This window comes from Amblyomma americanum, chromosome 7, assembly GCF_052857255.1.
Source record: "Amblyomma americanum isolate KBUSLIRL-KWMA chromosome 7, ASM5285725v1, whole genome shotgun sequence".
Lineage (NCBI taxonomy): Eukaryota > Metazoa > Arthropoda > Arachnida > Ixodida > Ixodidae > Amblyomma > Amblyomma americanum.
Genome location: NC_135503.1, coordinates 28,884,774 through 28,906,704, shown reverse-complemented (window position 1 = coordinate 28,906,704; position 21,931 = coordinate 28,884,774). Strand labels below are relative to the sequence as shown.

At 48.3% G+C, this 21,931-nt stretch overlaps 1 protein-coding gene across 3 annotated transcripts in view; it reads right to left on the bottom strand.

Moving 5' to 3' along the window:
• Positions 1 to 21,931, bottom strand: part of LOC144098744 (calcium-activated chloride channel regulator 2-like) — a 573,215-nt gene that overhangs the window by 22,322 nt on the left and 528,962 nt on the right. For all 3 annotated transcript variants that reach the window (XM_077631596.1, XM_077631595.1, XM_077631597.1), the window contains 3 exons: positions 20,106 to 20,244; positions 16,520 to 16,644; positions 13,353 to 13,461 (listed from right to left, as the gene is read on the bottom strand). In XM_077631596.1, coding sequence (XP_077487722.1) covers positions 13,353 to 13,461; positions 16,520 to 16,644; positions 20,106 to 20,244 — 373 coding nt within the window. The remainder of the gene's footprint in view (positions 1 to 13,352; positions 13,462 to 16,519; positions 16,645 to 20,105; positions 20,245 to 21,931) is intronic.

The following is a 21,931-nucleotide window of genomic DNA, read 5'->3' as shown; positions in this document are numbered from 1 at the left end:
GTCAATCTAAAGGGAATCAAAACGCGTACGCAAAGGGAGGTTGTCGCACGACTAGCGCAAAGCTAACTCAGCAGGACGAATATTTAAGCTGACCTTCGCTACAATTACTATTTAGCACGCGAAGGTACAGATTATAACAGCAAGGCACTGTACACAGACACTTCGATTTCCGGTTCGTGCGAAAGGACGGTGGCAGAGGGCCACTTCCCAGCAAATATTCCGCGGCGCGTACCTTTCCTTTCTTTGCGTCACAATACGATCCCTAAGGTTGCACAACAAAATGATAAACATCATGCAGACCTGTGTACGCAAACAAAACATGCTTTGAAAAGACGTGCGTCGTGAACTAGATGGAGGCACTCGTGTAAAAAAAAAAAGACCAGATTCTGCAGATTAAAAAAACCGTAACTAAGCGTGGCCTGTGCGACCGGTCAAACGAAGACGCCGAGAGAAAAAAAAAGCAGCTGCTAAATATTAAAGGAAACACAAGCAACAAAAAACACTCTACCGCGTCGCGGGCACAGAGCAAACACGAGCGCCCGCGCGCATTAACGGCAAAAGGGGGGAGCACAAGCACAAGCGAGCCGTTCTCCAGCCCGCCCGGCCGCCAGCTCGCGCTTTGTTCCACGCTTCTTTAAACACGCCCGGACGCACGCACAACAAGGAATACCCACGCACGCACGCGCGCGCGAACAGGAACAAACAGATGCTCGAGATTTTCTTACGCGCGAAAACGCGCTCGCGACCCGAACAACACGAGCGGAAGATGGATAAGAAAGAGATCGAAAGAACGGAGGGGACAAAAACTCCCCAAGAAATCGTTTCCGGCCAGCGACGACGACAGACGGCGGCGACGACGCTTCGAAGAGCACGCGCAGCAGCGTCACAGGAAGAAGAGCGCTTCTGAACATGACAAGCGCATTGTTAGTCAAGCGAGCGAGGCGACCGTAGCGCGCTCTCCTTCGCACTCCTTCTCACCCCTTTCCCGCCTCACCCCTCCCTGCACCACGGCCGAGGAGCACGGAGGCAACCTATTCACACGACGACAAGAGGATCCCCGATAAAGCAGACGGCGCTAGAGCGGTAGGCATGAAAACAGAAGTCGAAAATGGCGACATCAACTAGTCGAGACGTTGCCGCACATTCGGCGGCGGCGTCGACAAGGTGGAAGCAGCGAAAGGAAGGAGGTCGTCCGTTGGAGTGAAAGAAGAATTGAAAAATAAGCGAATACTACGTCGAAGACGAGAAAAGAAAAAGAAGGCGACGTGGAGGGGAGGGGAAGGTTCTTTTAAAATTTAATCACCGAAGGTCTTCTGGCACGCCGTTCGTCGCTCGCTCCGTTGCTCGCTCGCACCATCCGTCGCCGCCTTATTCACGTCGCAGAAGCAACGAAAGGATTTCATACCTGAAAGCGCCAAGTGAGCCAACGTAAAGCGTGCCGGAAGGTTGTTGCGAAAGACCTACTGATAGATGAAAAAAAAAGGTGTGTAAAGGACTAAAGAGTAAAGATAACTGGATGAAGAGTCGTCTACCAAGAGTCATGAGATGCACTTTTCTCGATCATGTGACCGCTTATTTTTTGTATTTAAGATAGAGAGAAAGAAAGAAAGCAAAGCAAAGACGAGGAAATCTTGAGTCAGGCTTTCACTACTCCCCTCGTGCCCATCGCTCTCCCCCCTCCCTCCTGAAAAATAAAAAGAACGAAAGATAAGCTGAACTATACACCTGGATTTCGTTGGTGCCTGTAGAGGACTGCAAACAGTGAAGGTGCACAAGCGAAATGGACGTGTCAAACGCAGCCAATCTTCGCACGGCCAAGGAACGAAATAATCAAGGAGGAAGATTACAAGGAAAAAGGAAGATGATTTTGGGATGCGTTTTCTGCGCGTGCGGTTTCTATAATCGGAGCACCTGACTGACATGACAGCGCTGATGGCTGCGTTCGGCGGCCTGAGGTCCTTTTTGCGTAACACCTCGCCTAGGCTCTCCTACCTTCACATATGCCGAATTGGTCGTGCGCCACTTTACACTGGCAGATACCGGGGAGTCTTCACACTCACTACCTGGAGAGTAGGCGCCTCTACCCCCCCCCCCCCCCCCCCCCCCCCGCCATTACCATACTCTCGACCGATGCGAGAGCGCCGTCGGGAGGCAGCTCCAGATCATCTCGTACGCATCGCTTGTGATGAGAACCGCTTCCACCCTACCGTACGATGCACTCACTGCCACCTGCCAGGCCCCAGCAGGCGACCGCTAGCATTACCTTCGGTCCTTCCTGCAAACGCGGGCCATCGACCCCATGCTAAACTCATACCTATCTTATCCAGAGGACGTTCCGCTAGCCGCCGACCCGGTTAACCAGAAAAGACCAGTGACCTGAGCGAGGCGCTAAGCAGAAGTCAGACCGCTCCTGGAATTATAGGAGCCATTCTAGGGAGTAACAGTCACACTTATTTTTCTAGTAAATAAAGTTTAATCCTACACCTGCTCCTCTTGAATTAAAAACACATTAGCACTAAAGCTAAGAATTACGATCTCGTCTCACGGCCTGCGGCGCAAGGCAGTACGGGTTCAGCAAATTTTGATGGACGCAGGCGCTCTCTTAAGTGACTAGGTTACAGATTTCTCCGCTGTATGATAAAAGACAGACGACCTTAAAAAGCTCGCACCGCTTCTTCGTCCGTCACCGTCCCTTCACTGCGCTTGTCGAGGAGGCACTATCTAGTGAAATATTACTCGACAGCTCAGCCATCTTAGAGGCCCCTTTTTCCCGGGTCCTCCGGGCCGCGACACATCGAAAGGGTGGCGGCTGCAGTAGCCGAGCACGAGCGCTCGCGCGCGCGCGCACGCACGCACGCACGGCTATTCAGAAGCGACAGCAACAGCATATAGCCGATGGCGGCGAAAGCGGCAAAGGCGGAGGTGGCTAGCTCAGCGCCGCATCAATCATGCGCGAACGTAACGTCTTAAGAAATTGAGCCTGTCTCGCTCGTGTCAGCGTGCTCAGTCTGTGAGAGGAGGCCGGCAGAAAAAAAATGACGACATTTAATTTTAAATATTTCCCGTGCACTCTCGCTAGCACGCTAAAGGAATAAAAATAATAAAAAATACACGAAAAAAACTGGCCCCAGGGTGGGAGGGGGATTCAAAAAAGAAAATAATGGCGAAACAAAGCAGCGAACTGGGCACGAGCTTTCTGTTTAGTTTTTGTTCGCGGATGTCTGACGCCCGAAGCGGCGTCTTATCAGGAGCTCGCAGAACGCGGCATTCGCCTGGGCGCCGCTTTGCTTTTCGCAGGTCGCTTCAGAAAGAGAATGTGGACGAGGTGGCGACAGGAACGACTCTCGGCGCATGTTTCTTTTTCTCTGTTGCTCGTTCGTGTGTTTTGAGTGTCGCGCCTAAAGAGAAGAAAATGTTCGAGGGACGGTCATAACTTCGCTGCCGCCGGTAGCTTCTCGCTTATCGCTCAGGCGTACCGCTTAGGCCTGGAGCAAGTCTTCATCGACTTGCGACCTGCTAAGGCTTCCTTTTTGGCGCGCTGAGCATTAAACTATGGAATAAATTCAAACAAAAAACAGAACGAAGGAGACGAAGGTCATCTAACAGGTCGGGACCGAGACGCTGCCGCTTTCAAGGTTCTCATTAAAATGAAAACACTTTATACAGTTCGAAATCTGCTGCACCATATATATGCTCCAAATCGGGCCGTATCTTAGCGTCAGTGTAATAGGCACACCCGAAAAACATCGCAAGACGCGCTTAAAGAAAGAAAAAAAAAAGATGTTCTGAAGATATCTCACCGCGTTTCCAGAAAATTAGAAGGCCTGATACTCAAATACAAACAACCAGTTACATATCAGCAGACTGCACGAATCATACGAGTCCAAAAAGGCAGCTATGATATCGACAAAAGCCAACAGACACAGAAACCAAGGTGCAAAGGGAATGTTTTTAAAAAATTTTTGTGGCGTTGTGCTTAACAGTGGAATAATAATACAGTGATAAATCTATCGCTTAGAGAAAATTACTTATAAAGCAGCAGAAAAAACAACCATGCCGCGGGTGGGATATATGAACCCACGACCTCCGAATATCGCGTCCGGTGCTCTACCAACTGACCTACGGCTATATATATATATATATATATATATATATATATATATATATATATATATATATATATATATATATATATATATATATATATATATATATATATATATATATATATATATATTACGAAGGTAGGTTGCGTTGGCTCTGCAGGATAAACGTTTAAGACAAGTGGGCACTTCTACAGAGACACATTCATTTGTCAACGTTTCGGCCGCGGTCGGTGCGGTCTTCTTCTGTAGTGGTATCACTACAGTCCTGAAGAAGACCGCACCACGGTCGTAACGTTGATATATATATATATATATATATATATATATATATATATATATATATATATATATATATATATATATATATATATATATATATATATATATATATATATATATATATATATATATATATATATATATATATATATATATATAATACCATCACCCAGAAAACTAGGCTAAAAGACGACCCTCGTGGCCAAACGACAGTAATGAGGATAGAGGTAAAGTATCAGTGTACATAAAATTACATCAGCATTAACAAAATTTCACCTCTAACCAAGGAGTGAGTTATCGCTTTAGTAAATGCTTTGCGATTTGGATAAAGGTTCTGGCTGAAGATAAGGAATCGCGGAAACTCGGCAGCCTTGCTGCCATTGCAGACAACCACCAAAACCGTTAGCGCTAGTTGAGTTCCCCTGTAAAGCTTGAGTTCTTGCAACAAGACCATCTATGAGAGAAAGCCCGCTTGTCTCACCAGTGCTCGCTCAGTTTTCCTGTGAAACTTGCGTTCTTGCATAGCGACCAATTCTGCAAGAAAGCTCGCTTGTCGCACGAAGAATTTTGACTTAAAAGGGAAAGGTTGATATAAGAGGAAATAATAATAATAATAATAATAATAATAATAATAATAATAATAATAATAATAATAATAATAATAATAATAATAATAATAATAATAATAATAATAATAATTGGTTTTGGGGGAAAGGAAATGGCGCAGTATCTGTCTCATATATCGGCGGACTCCTGAACCGCGCCGTAAGGAAAGGGATAAAGGAGGGAGAGAAAGAAGAAAGGAAGAAAGAGGTGCCGTAATGGAGGGCTCCGGAATAATGTCGACCACCTGGGGATCTATAACGTGCACTGACATCGCACAGCACACGGGCGCCTTAGCGTTTTGCCTCCATAAAAACGGAGCCGCCGCGATCGGGCTAGATCCCAGAAATGAGAGACGCAGTAATTATTTCCTCACTTCTCGGTGGACACCCAAGCCGCGCAGTGAGGGAAGGGAGGAGAGTGGGAGTGAAAGAAGAAGGAGAGAAAGGTGTCATAGTGGAGGGCTTCGAAATAATTTCGACCAGCTGGGGATCTTTAACCTGCATTGACATCATTCTGCACACGGGCGCCGGCTGGGTTCGAACCCCGGTATTGCGGATCAGTAGCCGAGCGCTCTAAGTACTGAGCGACCGCGGTGGGGTTTTAAAGGGACACTGAGGACATATAAAAGTTGGCCTGCATCAATAAGGTGCCGATTTCTAATTAAAAAAAGAGACCAGTATTTTGACCGTACACAGGGCCTTTATAATCTCGGATAGATCAAAAAGCATAATGCAGGTGGCGCCATCAGCGGCCGATTTCATAAGCAAAATACGTGCGCCAACACCGAATTTTCGGTGCTGATCTCAGAGGCTACGTTGTACCGCCATTCTCTTCAAAGCAGTGACAACCCGTCATTTTCGGTAACGACCACACGCGTTCGAATCAGCATTTGATACGATTTCTAAGTCAATTGTTTTAAAAAATGAATGCGTCTTTGTCGACGGGACAAATATCAACATAGCCAGAACGAGCCAAGAAATCAATTTTCGCTGCGAAAAATAAGTGAACGGAATAGTCGTCAGTGTATAGCTAAAGAGTTAGCAATTGTTTTGTGCCTCCAGCAGTTAATACGGAGGCTTTTCAAAGGTGGTTTCCGAAAAATTGGATTCTTCTCCTCTTTGATTACCATTCGGGCGGAGACGTTCATTTCGAGGAAGGGATTCAATAAATGCTGCCCTTAGTTTTTTGAACTATTCCTCTAAAAGGTCCTAAAATGTACAAAATTACATTCCGCAATATAAACAGACAAATCACCCGCGTGAGTAGATAGATGATTTGTGCTTATCCCCTGAACAATCATTGGTTCAAGGGAACACACACTGTCTGTTGACGTGCGTACGATTTGAGAAATGGACGCCGGCATCGTTGTGATTGATTTTTTGACCCAGCAATTATTCATTGACCTGCGTTCAATCAAAAAATCCGCTATAATCTAAGACAAGTTATTTATCTGACATACTCACGCACTCATTCAGCGTCCCCTCAACTGGACACGTCTCATGAAATGAACACGTCTCACGAAATAGAAAAGTTCGTACTGATTGAACAGAGCACAAAGAAAGTCCTCTTGAGCTGTTCAATCAGTATGAACCTTTACCAACTCGTCCAACTCAGCATTCTGCTAAATAGACATGCTACGTCTGGTCAGTTATACACGTATACGGCCAACTAAACGTACTCGGCTGCTGGACATTTCCGAAAAACTAAATACATTTATTAAGCAGATCAATTGTTCGGCTTTTTTTTTAATAATCACTATGTTCAAGGAGATGGGGTAGCTCAGCCTACTGCGCTGGCCGAAGAAAGTTAATTTATGCAACTAAATCCAATTCGTTCACCGAGTAGTATTCGACACGACATTCACGGGACCAAAAACAAAAAAAGGAAAGGGGGTGGGGGGGTGGAGAAGGAATAGAAATGTCACCGCGGCGGAAGTGTCAAAAGGGAAATGAAACGTGAAACGGGAGTGCGGATGCGAGGAGCAGTTAATTATTTTTGGTGGTGATTTAGATAGCGCGAGGAAGTGGGCGCAAAGCAGGGTAAGGATTGCTACGGGCGCGCGAGTTGAATGGGGGATCCGGGTGACAAAGTGTGACCTCGTTAATTACCCGGACTCTTGCCCCCCCACACACTTCCGCAGAGGCACGTGTCAAGTGCGCTTGGTCGCCTTCGCGCGAATTTCCTGCGGTTCGCGTTTCATCGTCGAGCCACGCTCATTAACCCTTGCCTTCCCATTTGTTGGAGCAACGTGCAGGTTTGCCTTTGTGGTAGATGTGTTCGCGTTCTTTCTTTCTTTGTTTCTTTGAAATTGCTCTCCGGAATTAGACAATTAGCCGCACTATTAGCGCAGCAAACCGGATCTCCTAATCGCGGGATGGGAGAACGATTACGCAGTGTGGCCTGTGCCCATGTTTGACGGTACAAAACGCCAGGAAACCAATAAGTCGATCGATTCATTTTTACTTATTTTATGCAGGTGAAAGCAAATTTTCGTGGATAAGGAAAAGGACAACTAAGATGTTTATTTCGTGTGCACACGTATGTATATACTAGCCCCTGTGTTGTAATTATTTCTGGTAAGCAAGTTTACAGTGCATATCGGCTACTCTTGCTGCAGAAAAACAGCGCGTCATTTCTATGATAGATATTGTCCTCGTTGCGAAAAGGAGAGAGGCCTTTGTAATCAAATTTACGTAAATCTAATTGATGTGAGGCATCTGCGAATATAACTAGCAATGTAATTTGCATTCTGTAACGAAATTGGCCTTTATACGAAACTTTCGAAACCTTGTTGTCTTAGTGGTTGGGATATTTAATTTCTTTCGTGCCCTCGACTTTTCTAAAACTTGCTGGCTTTGTTGTTTTTATGCCGTCTTCTTGCCGACCTGAGGAGATTTAGAATATAATGCAGGAAACCGTTGAGTTTTAAAGTTTCGGGTTACTTATAGTCAGGAATCTACGAATGTACCTTTCTTTCCTTTCAGTTTCGTTTAGTCTCTCATGCTAGTGTTTCCCCACGTGTTTAATTGCCTTTTGTTTTCTGCCCCATAGGCTATTTACACCTTGGCTACAACTTATAAGTTGCATAATTCGCATAGACCACTTGGAAATATATGCACATACTTTTGAAACACTCCTTGAAGGACAGAGCCGTATGCACGCGACAGAACTCCCGAGGGGCGACACTACAATAAACGGCCCGCTCTGTACAAGGGTCAAGATACCCGGAAAAGCAAGCTGTCACTATTGCCCCAAGGAAATCCCCGGAGACAGGAAGCAAAACCAAACAAGATAAAACAAAGACTTGCCTGGTGCCCTCAATTCCAGCCTCTTTCCTCCTCCTACACCGCCGGAAGGCCGATTCAACCGAGTCTATTCATTTGCCGCTAATTTGGCGCCGTTGTAAAAGAGACATCTCGGCTGGAGAGAGTCTCACCCTCTTATCCCCGCGCGCGGACTGCTGAAAGGGAGGCGATATTCGATCGAAGCCGATGAAGAAACAGAGCGGAAGAGTTTTTATTTTTCTCTCTCTTTCACGAAGAAAGTAGAAACGACATCATCATCATCATCGCCAGCAGCAGCGACAGACGAAGCAGCCAGCAGTGGCAGCAGCGGTGGTCGCACACGAAAGGAAAGACAGAAGGGGCACAAAGGAGAACGGGACGTTCGCGTCGGGATTTCTTCCGCCGTGCTTGCAAGAAGGTCCGGGGGGGTCCAATTATAGCCTCCGAGATGGGCGCGCGATTGTTGAGGCGCCGCCGCCACTACCGTCGTCTGGCGAGGATGGCCGCTGCCGCCACCGTTCTCTTTCTCTGATCCTTCGCTTCATCTCTCTATCTCTCTCAAGCGTGCCCCGCAGGGAAGGGGGTGGCGGTCAATAGCCGAGGGTCGGTCGGAGTGCCAGCGTTCAAGAAGGAGTGCGGTTGAGGGACGAAGCGAAGGAGGAGCGGCCGTACGCCGTTTTCCGCAAAGAGTTGTCGTCGAGTTGGTGGGGATAGTGAGAGGGGAGAGCCGTTTGGGGGTGGTAGGAACCGAAGGTGGAACGGGACATGGGGGAAAAACGGGGGGAAAGGGTAACAGTTGTCCCCAGGCCTAGGGACGATAAAGAGCAGACGGAGGAAACGAACTATGTACAAGGGTAAAAAAAATATATATATATATAGAAAGAGAAAGGGGGCACCCAAACAAAGAAAAAGGGCAGGCCGCGCTGCGATTCGCGTAATGATCCGGAGAGCGTTAGGCCTGGTCGCAACGAGCGGACGAATTAGGGGCCGAATCTGTAAGGAGCTGGGAGAAAACAAATAACCTCGGCCGCCGCTTCCGAGACAACGAAAGAGCAGAGAGAAAGAGAGGGAGATGCAAGAGGGAGGGCAGGGGAACCAATAATGACGTAGTGCTTCTAACCCCGAGCAAAAAAAAAAATAAAAGAAGAAAAGATCAGAGAGAGTACGTCACGCTTCTCCGGCGCTTCTTCGCTGCCTCCTGACGAGGTTTGGTTAAAGCGCGCAGTGGCGGCCGCACTGGGTTTCAGTACGCGTTGCGTAACGGACCGGCGAGCTCCTCCAGAAAGGCTCTTGAGAGCAGGTGGAAACAAAAGTGCGAAGACAGAAGTTTTTTTTTTGTTTAAGTTATTTTCGCAAGCATTGCGAAACAGAAGGGAGTGCGCGCGGAGGGACACATGCCCTCGCACCGAAAATGCACACTAGGAAAGTAACTGTACGGAGCACTAAAAAAAAAAAGAACATCGTTCACGATAGTGTCCCGGGACAACCAAAGAAAGGGTGGAGAGGATGGGGAGGAGGAGAAGAGTGGGGCGGGAGAAGGACACCCACATAGCCGGTACTAATTGGGCGTGCGCAGCACGGGTTTGCCTCCGCGGCCCCTGTGATGTTTTTCTTGCGCACCACCCGCCACCTACCTCCCTGCACTGCCGGCTAGCTGTCTCGTTTTTTTTCTTTTCTACCTTCGGCTTTTTCTCTCGAAGGAACGCGATGAGCGAGCACTTTGATTCGCGGCGAGCCTAATTAGCGAAACAAAAGGTGGTGGCTGTCCGCAGAGCTGACGCCGGCAGAAGGAGAGCGCGCGGGCGAAGCGCTTGTTTGCCACTGGGGACGTGCGCAAACAGCCCTTCCCCGTAATGGCGTAGGCGGCCGGTGCCACGAGAGGGCGCGCGCGGGACGGGGTCCTTTGGAGCGGCTGCGCGGGGCCGATGAATAGGACGCGTTCCAAAGGGGCTCTGGCCGCACACTGCGAGGGGCCCGGAAGTAATGCCTCGGAAATGAGGGTGGAAAAAGGTTAGAAAAGAAAAGGGAGCACGAATATTTCGACGTTGCAGAAAGGCTCCGAAGGACGCAAAAGAGGAAGTGCAGGGTATCACGCGAGGTCACCTTGAGTGCAGTTCGCTCGTTTGCTTTGGGCTTTTAGTTCGTGGTTGAAACAGCAGCGTGAAATAACGAAATCTTGAATTGATTTGATTTGTTTTGATAGGGTTTAACGTCCCAAAGCGACTCAGGCTATACGAGGGACGCCGTAGCGGAGGACTCCGGGATAATTTCGACCAGCTGGGGATCTTTAACGTGCGCTGACATCTCACAGCAGACGGGCATCTAGCATTTCGCCTCCATTGAAATGCGACCACCACAGCCGGGATCGAACTCGCGTCTTTCGGCCCGCAGCCGGCGAAATAACGAAAGACCCGGGGGAGACGACATAGTGCGAGCGCTTCTTATTCCCTGGATATATAGCTATTTCGCGAGGCCGTTTGTCACAAATACACGCATAGAAGCACTCATATTAAGCTCACTCTAATATTCGAGACAAACCATTTTAGACTGAATTATTTGCAGCAACATGCCATGCGCAAAGTAGTGTTAATTGATTTTCTACAGCTTGTACACCACAAGAAAAATAACAAAAAGCAAAAACAGGTGCTTTTAAGGTGAATAAATCTTACAGTCGAGCTTAGATTTCTACCAAAGATCGCAAATACCGTGATAAGCGTGTCTGTCAAAGATGGACAACGATATAAGCAGGCGTTAGGAATGGAACAATAAAACACTGTTAAGTCAACTCAACTTCTTGAGGAAATTGTTTGCAATGCGAGATTATGAATTTAGTAGGCTAGCACTAAAAAAAAATCGCAAATGCACTACGTGCTATTAAAACAAGAGGAAGAGATAGCCACGCTGGAAGTAACGACTGTATACTTCCTTTCGCAGCCTAGTTCGCGTGTCGGACGTGTGTCTGTCGCGCGCGGAGTGTTGTGTCTGCCTGTTCTCGTCTTTGTGCGCTGTCGGTCACGGGCAGCAACATCTCCGTCCAGCCTTTTTTCTCGTTTAAAATTTTTTTTTTACTCTTAGTTGCGGCGAATACCAGTGCACCGACCAGAGCAGGTTTCTTGAAGTGATTTGCAAAAAATTCAGTTCATTAATGCTTAATCATTCGAGAAAACCATTTTGCAAATTCTGCGCTGCAAACTTCGGCGTGCGAAAATCTCATAACCCGAGAATTTTCTCTAAACTAAGAAATGTAATAGAAAACACACACAAAAGCCGGAACCTTTTATTAAGAAGTCATCAACCACCTGAATTAGCCCGTTATTTTGAATACAACCTTTATTACCATTGAGACGTCAGCTGACAAGAGGTAGGATTCATAACTTCATATATTCTGAGTTTTTGAGCCGCACCGTACCATGTCCTTCCTAGAGGACTATTTAAACCGCTGCAGTGGTCCGTGAAGAAAAAAAAGAAGAAAAATTACCGCTTTAAAATTACATTTCCTGTTTCAGTTTGCAAGGTATCCTTGCCTACCCCCATCCTGGGTATGCACCATTTCATCAGAGGCCAACACAGCGCCAAAAACCTGCGAGATTTTCAGAGAGTAGTGTACATAATCTCCCGATGCCATACAGGGATCGTACCTGGCACATTGCGTCATAACATTTCATTTCTGACCGACTGAAGCACCTTTCAGGGAGTTAAAACGTCAAAAAATCTCAAAAACAAACAGGCAATTGCGCCGGCAGGGGTAGCCGCAGTGTGAAGGTGTCACAAAATTCGGCGCATTTTCAAAAAAAAAAAAACGGCGCTGTGCCTAAGCAATCGCGCCCGCGCGCGGTAAAATAAAACAAAAAACAGCGGGGAAGGACCCCCGGAGAGTGCGTAGCTTTGCGCACTGCTGCAACTCAGCTCGCCGGCGGGGCGCCAAAGTAAACATAGACACGCGCGGCGTCGATTTTTCTCGAATGTTGGAGAAGTTTTTGCTTGTTGTCGACGGAAAGGGGGTAACCTTGTGCGCGCCAAAGTGATACCCTCCCCCTTCGCTCCGGCGCCGATGACTCAGCGTGCCGCGAATGACCTAGATTGTTCTAGAAGGTGGTTTCCGCGCTCGACCAATGGGGTTGCGGGATCGGCGCAAGAAGCAGATGGAGTTTGTGCAGTTGAAGCTGCGTGTATGTGCGCGCCTGCCTTGGCGCGAAGAACAAACAGACGTGGTCTGCGCCTATAAATGAGGGGCTGCAACCGCTGTCGGTTATCCCGAGCCACCGTTTAAGCTTCAGAGAAGCGCGCCCGCTCGACTCCCGGGAGAACACCACTCGACCAGCCAAGGACGGACCAGCGAGGCAACTTGCGCCAGTCTGCGGATCGGCCCCGTCGTGCTTCTGAAGTCGTCGGACTGTCGCAGTGCCCGGTGATCAAATTGTGTTTTCATTATTTGTCTCTCTGTGTGTTAGTGCGCTTGAGGTGCAGGTATTTTGTTATTGTAAGCTCTCTCCATTGTTACTTTGCACGAGTTGCATTGTATTTGAAAATCACGTATGTGCTCGTACGAGTGATTGTAAATTCCTCTGTATCGTCTCTTTGCTGTATAAACCTTGTTTTGTTTTGTGAACCTTTGGCTCCGACCCATTCTCTGGCTTGCGACCGGCGAAAGCTGGGCACCAAACGACCAACCCCCTTGTCATTTGGTAGCTGGTCTCCGGCTGAGCTTGCCACGCTGAGTCGAGGGCATCTCCTCAGTGACCGAGACCGCTACCCCCACACGCTCTAAGGATGTCTGGGAGCGCACGCAAAAGTGCGCGAAGTGGTGACAGAAGGCGACCCACCCACAGTGAGACTACATCTTCATTTTTTTCATAATATGACGAGGCATGACATGGAAAGACATGACATAGCATTACATGACACGGCATGACGTGACAATGCATAGCATAACGCAACTAGACCTCGCATGCAAACGCTTAAAAGAATGAGGGAACAATTAGGAACCGTTTGATGTCGGCTCGAAGGCCGCATAAGGTAGGAGAAAATTTGTAGTAGAGAGACAACACATGGATGAGGCGGAGTGCGGTTCGCTCACCCTGATTCCGCTGGCGGCGTTGACCTGGACGACCATGACGACGCGCAGGGGAGCTTCCTGGACGTAGTGGAAGCGCGTCCTACCCAGCAGGCGCTCACCAGCCTGGTTCCTAATTAAGGAAGAGAACAGAGAAAACCGAAGTCTTAGCGACGGCTTGCCACTGTGACATCATTATCATCATCATCATCACTGAGAGATTGAGTGCATGAGCTGTCTAAACCATTATAAAAATGGTCTATAGACTTCTTATAGACTTTATCGCCTTCCTATAGATATTTCTTTTTGTCTACTCTTAGGCTATAGACTGTCTATAGACAAGTCTGCTAAAAGTGTATGGCCATAAATCTATATTGTCTATAGACTGTCTATAGGATTTGTATTGCCTATAGAGCGTTCTCTAGGGCTCGTCTATATGGAGTCTATAGACTTTATAGACAGAAGTCTGTGGACAGTCTATAGACTGTCTAAAGTTTTTGTGAGGAGAAACCGCCAAAGGAACGGGAAAGGGTTAGAACAGGATGTAGAGGCTATGCGTCTCGGAAGAACAGAATGTTCAGTTGGCAGAAAACCGCGATGCGAGCCGACTAGAACTAACTAGACGTATCTGCACATTCACTATATCGTGGCTGTGAAGCTGTGGTTACGAAGCAGGCTATGCATATGTGGCAAGTGATAAGCAGTTGGCCTTGATAATAATTAATAATTGGTTTTGGGGGAAAGGAAATGGCACAGTATCTGTCTCATATATCGTTGGACACCTGAACCGCGCTGTAAGGGAAGGGTAAAGGAGGGAGTGAAGGAAGAAAGGAAGGAAGAGGTGCAGTAGTGGAGGGCTCCGGAATAATTTCGACCACGTGGGGATCTTTAACGTGCACTGACATCGCACAGCACACGGGCGCCTTAGCGTTTCGCCTCCATAAAAACGCAGCCGCCGCGGTCGGGTTCGAACCCGGGAACTCCGGATCAGTAGCCGAGCGCCCTAACCACTGAGCGACCGCGGCAGTTGGCCTTGATCTCGTTCATTTTCACGCTTTCTAGTAGTAACTTATATGCTGCTAACACGTAGCGTGTGCAGTCTCTCGTCACTTACTCAACCATGAAGCAGTGTTTCTCATAGAAGGTGTTTCATCGCAGTTGTCGTGGTTGGAGCAGTAAGCTGTCCGCATGAACGATTATACAGGGTGCACACACAGGCGTTCACATGAACGACACGAATAGAAGGCACAGGCCTTGTCGGGTCACTTTTAGGGTTTTTGCTTGCTTCCTCGCCATTACACTCAAGCGGACTCCAGATGCTGAAATCAGCTTGACTAATCACGAGGCAAGGAACGTGGGCAGAGTAAGGAAGAAGGTGATCGTTGTACTGATCTTCCGAAAGAGTAACTTAGACGCCACCTTTGTTCATCGACAGCTTTTTTTCCGCCACGAAACCCTTTTGCGGGAAAAAGAAAAAGGGAAGAAAGCAGAGCAAGTAGAGAAAGAAGACGGGAAGAAAAAAAAGGGCTGCGGTATAGCGGTGGTTGTAGCGGTGGGAGAAAAAGGAAGACAAAAAAAGCGACGCGAAACGCAATTCGATACACTTCCATCGGGTGTGTTTTGTCGCGCTCGGGAGATGCAGTGGCTCCCTCTCAGAGCAAGCACTGACAAGGCCGCTGCTAAGAACCGCCGCCGGCAGAAAGGACAGCTGCAACACTATCCGCGCGAGTCCGTGCGAGTGGCGAAAATCAAATTTGCGAACTGCGCGCGAACCAGGAAACGAAAGAAATGGAGAAAAGAAACGAAGAAAAGAGAAGAGAAGAAGAGGAAAACAAAGAGAAAAAAACGTAGGTGCTTCCGCGAGATATTGTCTCCACGTTTCGCGTTTCAAACGCGCCCCCCCCCCCCCCTGTTCTTTTCACTTTTGCCTGCGTGCCCAGAATGCCAGCGGCGAGACGCGGCGCGAGGGAGAATGTCTCAAGAAATCTTCGAGTTGAACACGGCGCGGGGAGGGGGTTCAAAGGTCTCGTCGGCTGCCTCGGGGCGGCGACTTCAAATATGGCGGGCCTCAGAAAATGAGGTTAAGGAGCGAGGCTCGCGTCGCTCCATTTCACCTCCGAGGTACCCGGATGAAGGTTGGCGACGAAGAAGGAGGGGGTTAGAGGACAACGAGAAGGGCGTCGCGTCTGCATTGTTCCGGTTAACGTGACGCCTCCCTCAGCCGAAGTGAACAGTCTTTCTTCGCGCTATACCGGGCATGCGTTGGTTGGCAGGTGTCGCCATCTTTCGAAGAGGCGCTGCACTAGTTATTTTTTCATTAAGTAGTTGCGTACAAACGACGTTGTAGCCAATATGCAGAGGCACAAAGAAGGCAGGAGAGCGAGCAGGCGGGAAAAAAGTTATCTCCCTCCGCTGATATGATAAGAAGCACCGGCTTGAAAAAAAGTACGAGTGACGTCACCCTTTGTACCTTCACCTATGACCCGATATATGTACCGTCTTACTGAAGGATACGAAAGAGCTGCTTAAGTCGCGCACATATTACTAGTACCCCGTCTGCCAAAAGTAACCAGACTGCCTGGTTTGCTTCTCAGTTGTATAGCGGAGCAGTTATCGCACCCAGCAAGCTATAAATCACTGTGAGGTATGGAGAACCATTTTCCTCATCTTCCAATACCATATGGTTTTTAGGAAAGCCGTAGGGGCTCCACTAGATGCGGGAGAAGCAAACCATGCAACCTGGTTACTTTTGACAAAGACTGTACATATGGCCAATGTTGCTTTAATTTAATAATGCTTCGGGTTCTCTCACGCACACCACTGCCCGCTGCACTGTTCTGTGCGTGGCGGCAATACGGACAAGCAGACCATATGGTGGGTCCCTGTACATACTGATATCTGTCCACAAATTTCACTACTGATATCCCCCCATGTATTAAGCTAAAAGGAAGGAATCGGACGCAGTTCCAGACCTATGTGCGTTATCGACTGGCGGACTCGAAGCAGGCACTGAGCTGCAAGGACCACGCCCACCATAAAGAAAAAAAAAACAAAGAAAGAAAGATTGATCCAAAACAACTTCTTCGGAGGCAGCGGGACAAGCAAAGATTGAAAGCTTCAGGTCCCGGCAGGCCCAACCGCCAGCTGGCTGTGACAGTTAAGTAAGCACGGCTCGTGCCCCTGCTTATTACCTTCGGTAGAAGTCCGCGTGGTTGACGATGACGTCCCAGGCGCTCCGGTAGTCGCACAGCGCGTTCTGCTTGGTCGGCGCCCGGTCGTTGTGCAAGTGCTCATCCTCATCGCAGAACTGGTTCACCTGCGCGTGAGGAGAGAGGGAAAGAGCGTGGAGAAAGAACGGCTCGTTAGGCAGCACTGGCTCCTGGCAAGCAGCGGGCCGATCAATGCCTTACAGTTGCGATTAATCTCCAGCCAGCGCCACTTGGGTCGATGGGTGCGCTATCAGTCGAGGCGCAGGCAGTGCGCCCGCAAACGGGTGCCCAAAGTCCGACTGCCAACTTACGCGAGCACAGCACCACGCCGTGGACTCCTCGTTAAAACGCCATCACGTGGTTTCTCTCCTCGGTAGGACCACAACATACGCCGGGCCATTCGGCCCATCCGCGCTAGTGCCAGCGCTGGAACCGCGCGTTGTTGGTGGCCCATTGCACTCACATGACGTAGACTTAACTGCAACAGCGTTTTACCTGAAAAGCGTGTAAGTGAATAGTGTATGCCTGTCGTTGCGTCACGAGGCACGGGCCTTTGGAGGGGCGCCTGTCCCAGAAGAGGTTGCTCTCCTTTGACGTAGCGTCGCGAATGCGTGTAGAATGCGTGCCTTAATAGGGTCGCTTACGAGGATCCTCTGGAAGAGGAGATCATCTTAAGATGTTCTCAAGAAGTCCACTTTATAGAAGTACAGGTTGGGAGATTCGCGTTAAGTGGTGCACTTAGGAGGCCAGTTTAAATGGAACACCTCAGTGCTTCCCCCCGCCAACCTTTACCATGTAAAACTTAGGAGGTTCTCTTTAAATGGTGAACATTAGGAGGTCCACTTTAGGAGGATCCACTTGAATCACATATGACCACAGAGTGCGCATTCTCGAAAGAGTGCCCAAATCCCGACAAAGCCGATCCTTGGGTAACATTTACCTGCATAACAACACCATCCTTGAATGTTCACATGAATAACATTGTTATTGGCCATCAGGTGAAGGTGGCAGACAAGGGGAAGGAGGGGCTCTTTATGACATATGAAAGAAGCCAGCAGTCACCGAAACCAAGGACCATAGGAGATGTCGTTTTAAAAAAATTAATTTGTAGTTTTTATTAATGTGAGATCAAAACAGAAGAGAAAAACAACCACATGCCGCCGGTAGGAGCCGTAGCCACGATCTCCGAATTTCGCGTCTGGTGCTCTACTGAGTGAGCCACGTCGGCGGTGGTCCACTTTTCTGCTTTCGGGGGATTTACATTGCGTGTAATCCAACCTTGTGAATAATGAGGGACTTCACTTCACAGTGCTCACCAGCGCCACGCCCGTCCATAGCGGCAGACGTTGTAAGTCCTGTATTTCTGCAACTGTCACGTGGAACGTGATCGAACGGCGAGGGCGAAAGATGTGCGAGAACCCTCTTATACTATAGTTTCCTATGCCCACATACAAGTCAAGTCAAGACGACTTGACTTGACCGTGATACCAAGGACGACGTATTTCAAGATCAATCGAATTAGCTTCTACGCCGTGTGAACCCATAAAGTGGACCTGGATGTTTCTGCATCATTTTGAGCGCTAGGCAAGCTTACTTACACTTTTGGAAGTCATCTAGGCAGCAGTGCGAATGCCAGATATTTCTAAAAATAAAGTTGAAGGACTGAGAAAGAGCACTGCGAATATCGAACACCAGTTAGGCCTTAATCAACTAAGTAGCACGGTGACCGGGGATGGCGGTTAGCTGTGCCGTTGAAAAGGACCCGAAACACAGGACCGAGCGCTCTGAAACTTAGTACTTTGGCAGAAGTTGCCTGACTGCGAACAGTTAACTACAACGCACGACAGGGATTCATGGGATGACTTACTACATCGAAGCCGAGAGAGTGCGCTGCTCACATATGGTATCGCTGAATTGAAGGTGCCCTCTAGAACTGTAACTCATATAAACTCCAACCGAAAAAGTCAGCGGGCTCAAACAGTGACTGCGTTGGGATAAGTCTTCACCGTCTCCAAATGGACTTATATGGGCTTCCGCACTCTCTAATGAATTTCATTACGGATACCGTCACAGTGTCACGTAAACAGAAGCAACCGCGTCCGGAAAATTGAGTGCACCGGTAGCTGCGCGAAAGATGCGGATTAATAAACGAATTTTCTAATATTGAAATAGTGGCCGGGGCACACTTAGTTATACCAACTATATATACCCTGAAACTGCGACCCCTGGTTGCCTCTGTGCAAAAATGAGTTTTCTCAGCACGCAGTTTCGGCATAGCAGACTGTGCTCCTAGAGCGTAGAACTGAACTTGGCTCCGACACTGCAGGTCGAACGGAGCACCCCAAAAATCCGGCTACAACATCGTCGGAAGCGGGCTCGATGTCGGGAGAGGAGGGGGCGCACGATGCAAAGGGCGCGGAAGCCACGAAGTCTAGCTGGGGCTGACACCGATGCACCCGCGCGGCAGAGGCGGCTCGTAAATTTGAAACTCATGAATCAATGAGCGCTCAAATGTTGCGCAAACACGCTCACAGAGGAGGACGAGGCGGTGAGAGAGAAAGCGCTGCCACCTCGGCTTGGCTTGGCTTGGCTTGGCTCGGAGCCCGGAGTCTGGCTCGTGCGTGATGAATGGATGTTGGCCTAAATGCGCCCCCCCCCCCCCCTTCCCAGGAACCCCCACCTTCCACAACACGACGCAACCTAGATGGCACCCTAACGGCGCTCCGGCGCGCCCTGATAAGTTATGGCACGGCGCACGTCTCCGCCTAAAGCGTGCTAGCGCACCATGCCGCTTGGTTCATCGTTGTCGCCCGCATGGTCACTGTGGTACGTCCTCGCTGCCAGACATAGACTGAAAGAGCAGGCTTGTGGGCGGCGACAGCGGGAAAGAATTTACATGCAATAACGGCGATATAGATGAGTCGCTGCAGATGATGCTGGTGTGGGGTGGTGCAGTGGTCGCCGAAAGGAACTATTTGCTGTTTTTTTTTAGGCTTGCTGCGAAATCCCTCGAAGATGAACGTTGGGGGCGGGGAAGAAAGAGAAAAATGGCGCCGAATATTCCTCAAATTGTTTCGAAACAGCTGTCTGCGGAGGTTGTCCCTTCGGGCGCTGGGAAGTGGAGAAATTTTCCAGAGTCCCTTTACTCGGAAAGTATTTGGAAGAGCGATCTCTGGTTTTACATGCCCATATCCTGCGAAATACGGGACGTAGATAAAAGTTACGCAATAGTTTCGTCATATTGCTTTGCTACTATACAGTGGACGCTGACGTGTCTCGCCGGCAAGAAAAATACTGTCACGTGACGTCCACATATAGAAGCGCTACTCGAGCTTGAGTTATCGTTTCGTGCGCCGGGCGAGCTCTGTAATCTTGTACGCAGTATCAAACTCGTGCGGAGGCAAGAAAAAAGTTGCAATTGATGTATTCCTTTTTTTCCAGCAGTTTTTCTTGGATATGGAAGCGCCAAAACAAGCTGTACGAATGATTAAAATCTGGCTTCAGGCACGGAACAAAAAGAGAATAAAAAATGGGCAGCCAAAATGAGATGGCGTGTTGCTCTCCTTACGTTTGGCAGAGTCTGAAGCGCCATGATAGAGGAGAAGACGTTTTCCTGGGTCCGGTTGGGCAGGGCGTGGCAGTCATCATCCCGGGGCCGCCCCGTCAGGGGGTCCACACGAGGCACGCATCCCTGGCCAGATGTCGTCCTGCGTCGAGTTTGTGAAAGATGAATGGTCAGCTCAATGTTTGATCGTACCAACCCTTACTGGTGAACGTGGCATTTAACTAACTAACTAACTAACTAACTAACTAACTAACTAACTAACTAACTAACTAACTAACTAACTAACTAACTAACTAACTAACTAACTAACTAACTAACTAACTAACTAACTAACTAACTAACTAACTAACTAACTAACTAACTAACTAACTAACTAACTAACTAACTAACTAACTAACTAACTAACTAACTAACTAACTAACTAACTAACTAAATAAATAAATAACTAATTAATTAGCCAAATAACTAATTGAACTGTTAAATAACTAGCTAATTAACTAAGTAATTAATTGCTGATTGATTGACCGATTAATTTTAAGTGGTTATCAGACTGTCTAGCTTTTACCTAACTGGCTATACTACAATGAACAATTTGTTCCAATCACACACCTAGCGGCGGGATTGTGCAATCTCCGTCACATTGCACTGCGAGAGCCGTGTGCTCCGGAAGCGCTCTAAACTAACTGGCTGTTCATGCGATGCGAGTTCCTCAAAGCCTATAGAACAATGAGATCCAATGGCAGAGACCACGAGTGATGACGGGCGGTGGGTCGCCAGCTTGGCTCCTCAGCGCGTGTTCATAATAGCAAGCTGTGTCAAGCACATGATTCCAGTTAATGTCACCACCGTACTCCTAAACCCATAAAAATGACGCGCTGTATGCAAGCCTCCATTGTTATTCTTTTTTCCAGAGATAACTCAGGAGATGAACTGCGAAACATGATCAATGAGTTAGACAGGTCGAGCAGTACGGTGGGTCTAAAAATTAATATGCAGAAAACCAAAGTAATGTTCAACAGTCTCGGAGGGAAACAGCAGGTGCGCAATTGGTAGCGAGGAGCTCCAAGTGGTTAGGGAATACGTCTACTTAGGGCAGGCAGTGACCGCAGATCCGTATGACGAGACGGAAATAACTAGAAGAATAAGAACGGGGTGGAGTACATATGGCATGTTCTCCCAGGTCTTGAATGAAAGTTTACCGATATCCCTCAAGAGAAAAGTATACAACAGCAGTATCTTACCGGTACGCACCTACGGGGAAGAAACGTGGAGGCTAACAAGAAAGGTTTCAACTTAAATTGAGGACAACGCAGCGAGCTATGGGAAGAAAAATGATAGGCGTAAATTTAAGAGAGAGGAAGGGGGCAGAGTGAGTAAGGGATCAAACATGGGTTAATGACATCGTAGCCGAAATTACGAGGAAAAAATGTGCTTGGGAAGGGCATGTAATGCGAAGGCAAGATAACCGCTGGTCCTTAAGGGTAACGGAGTGGATTCCAAGAGAAGGGAAGCGTAGCAGGGGGCGGAAGAAAATTTAAGTGGGTGGATGAGATTAAGAAGTTTGCGGTGATAGGGTTGCATCAGCTGTCCCAGGACAGGGTTAATTGGAGAGATTTGGGAGATGCCTTTGTCCTGCAGTAGGGGCATACAGGCTGATAATGATGATAAACTAGCAACCCGCTGAATTCAGGTCGAAATAGGCCGCAGGCGAAATCTTGATCGTGACACACGCACACAAAATACGCGTAGCGCAAGAGCATCTTCTCTCCGACACATAACATCGGCCCCCTTTTCAACGTTTCCAGCATTCAGCACTTTTACTAGTAATA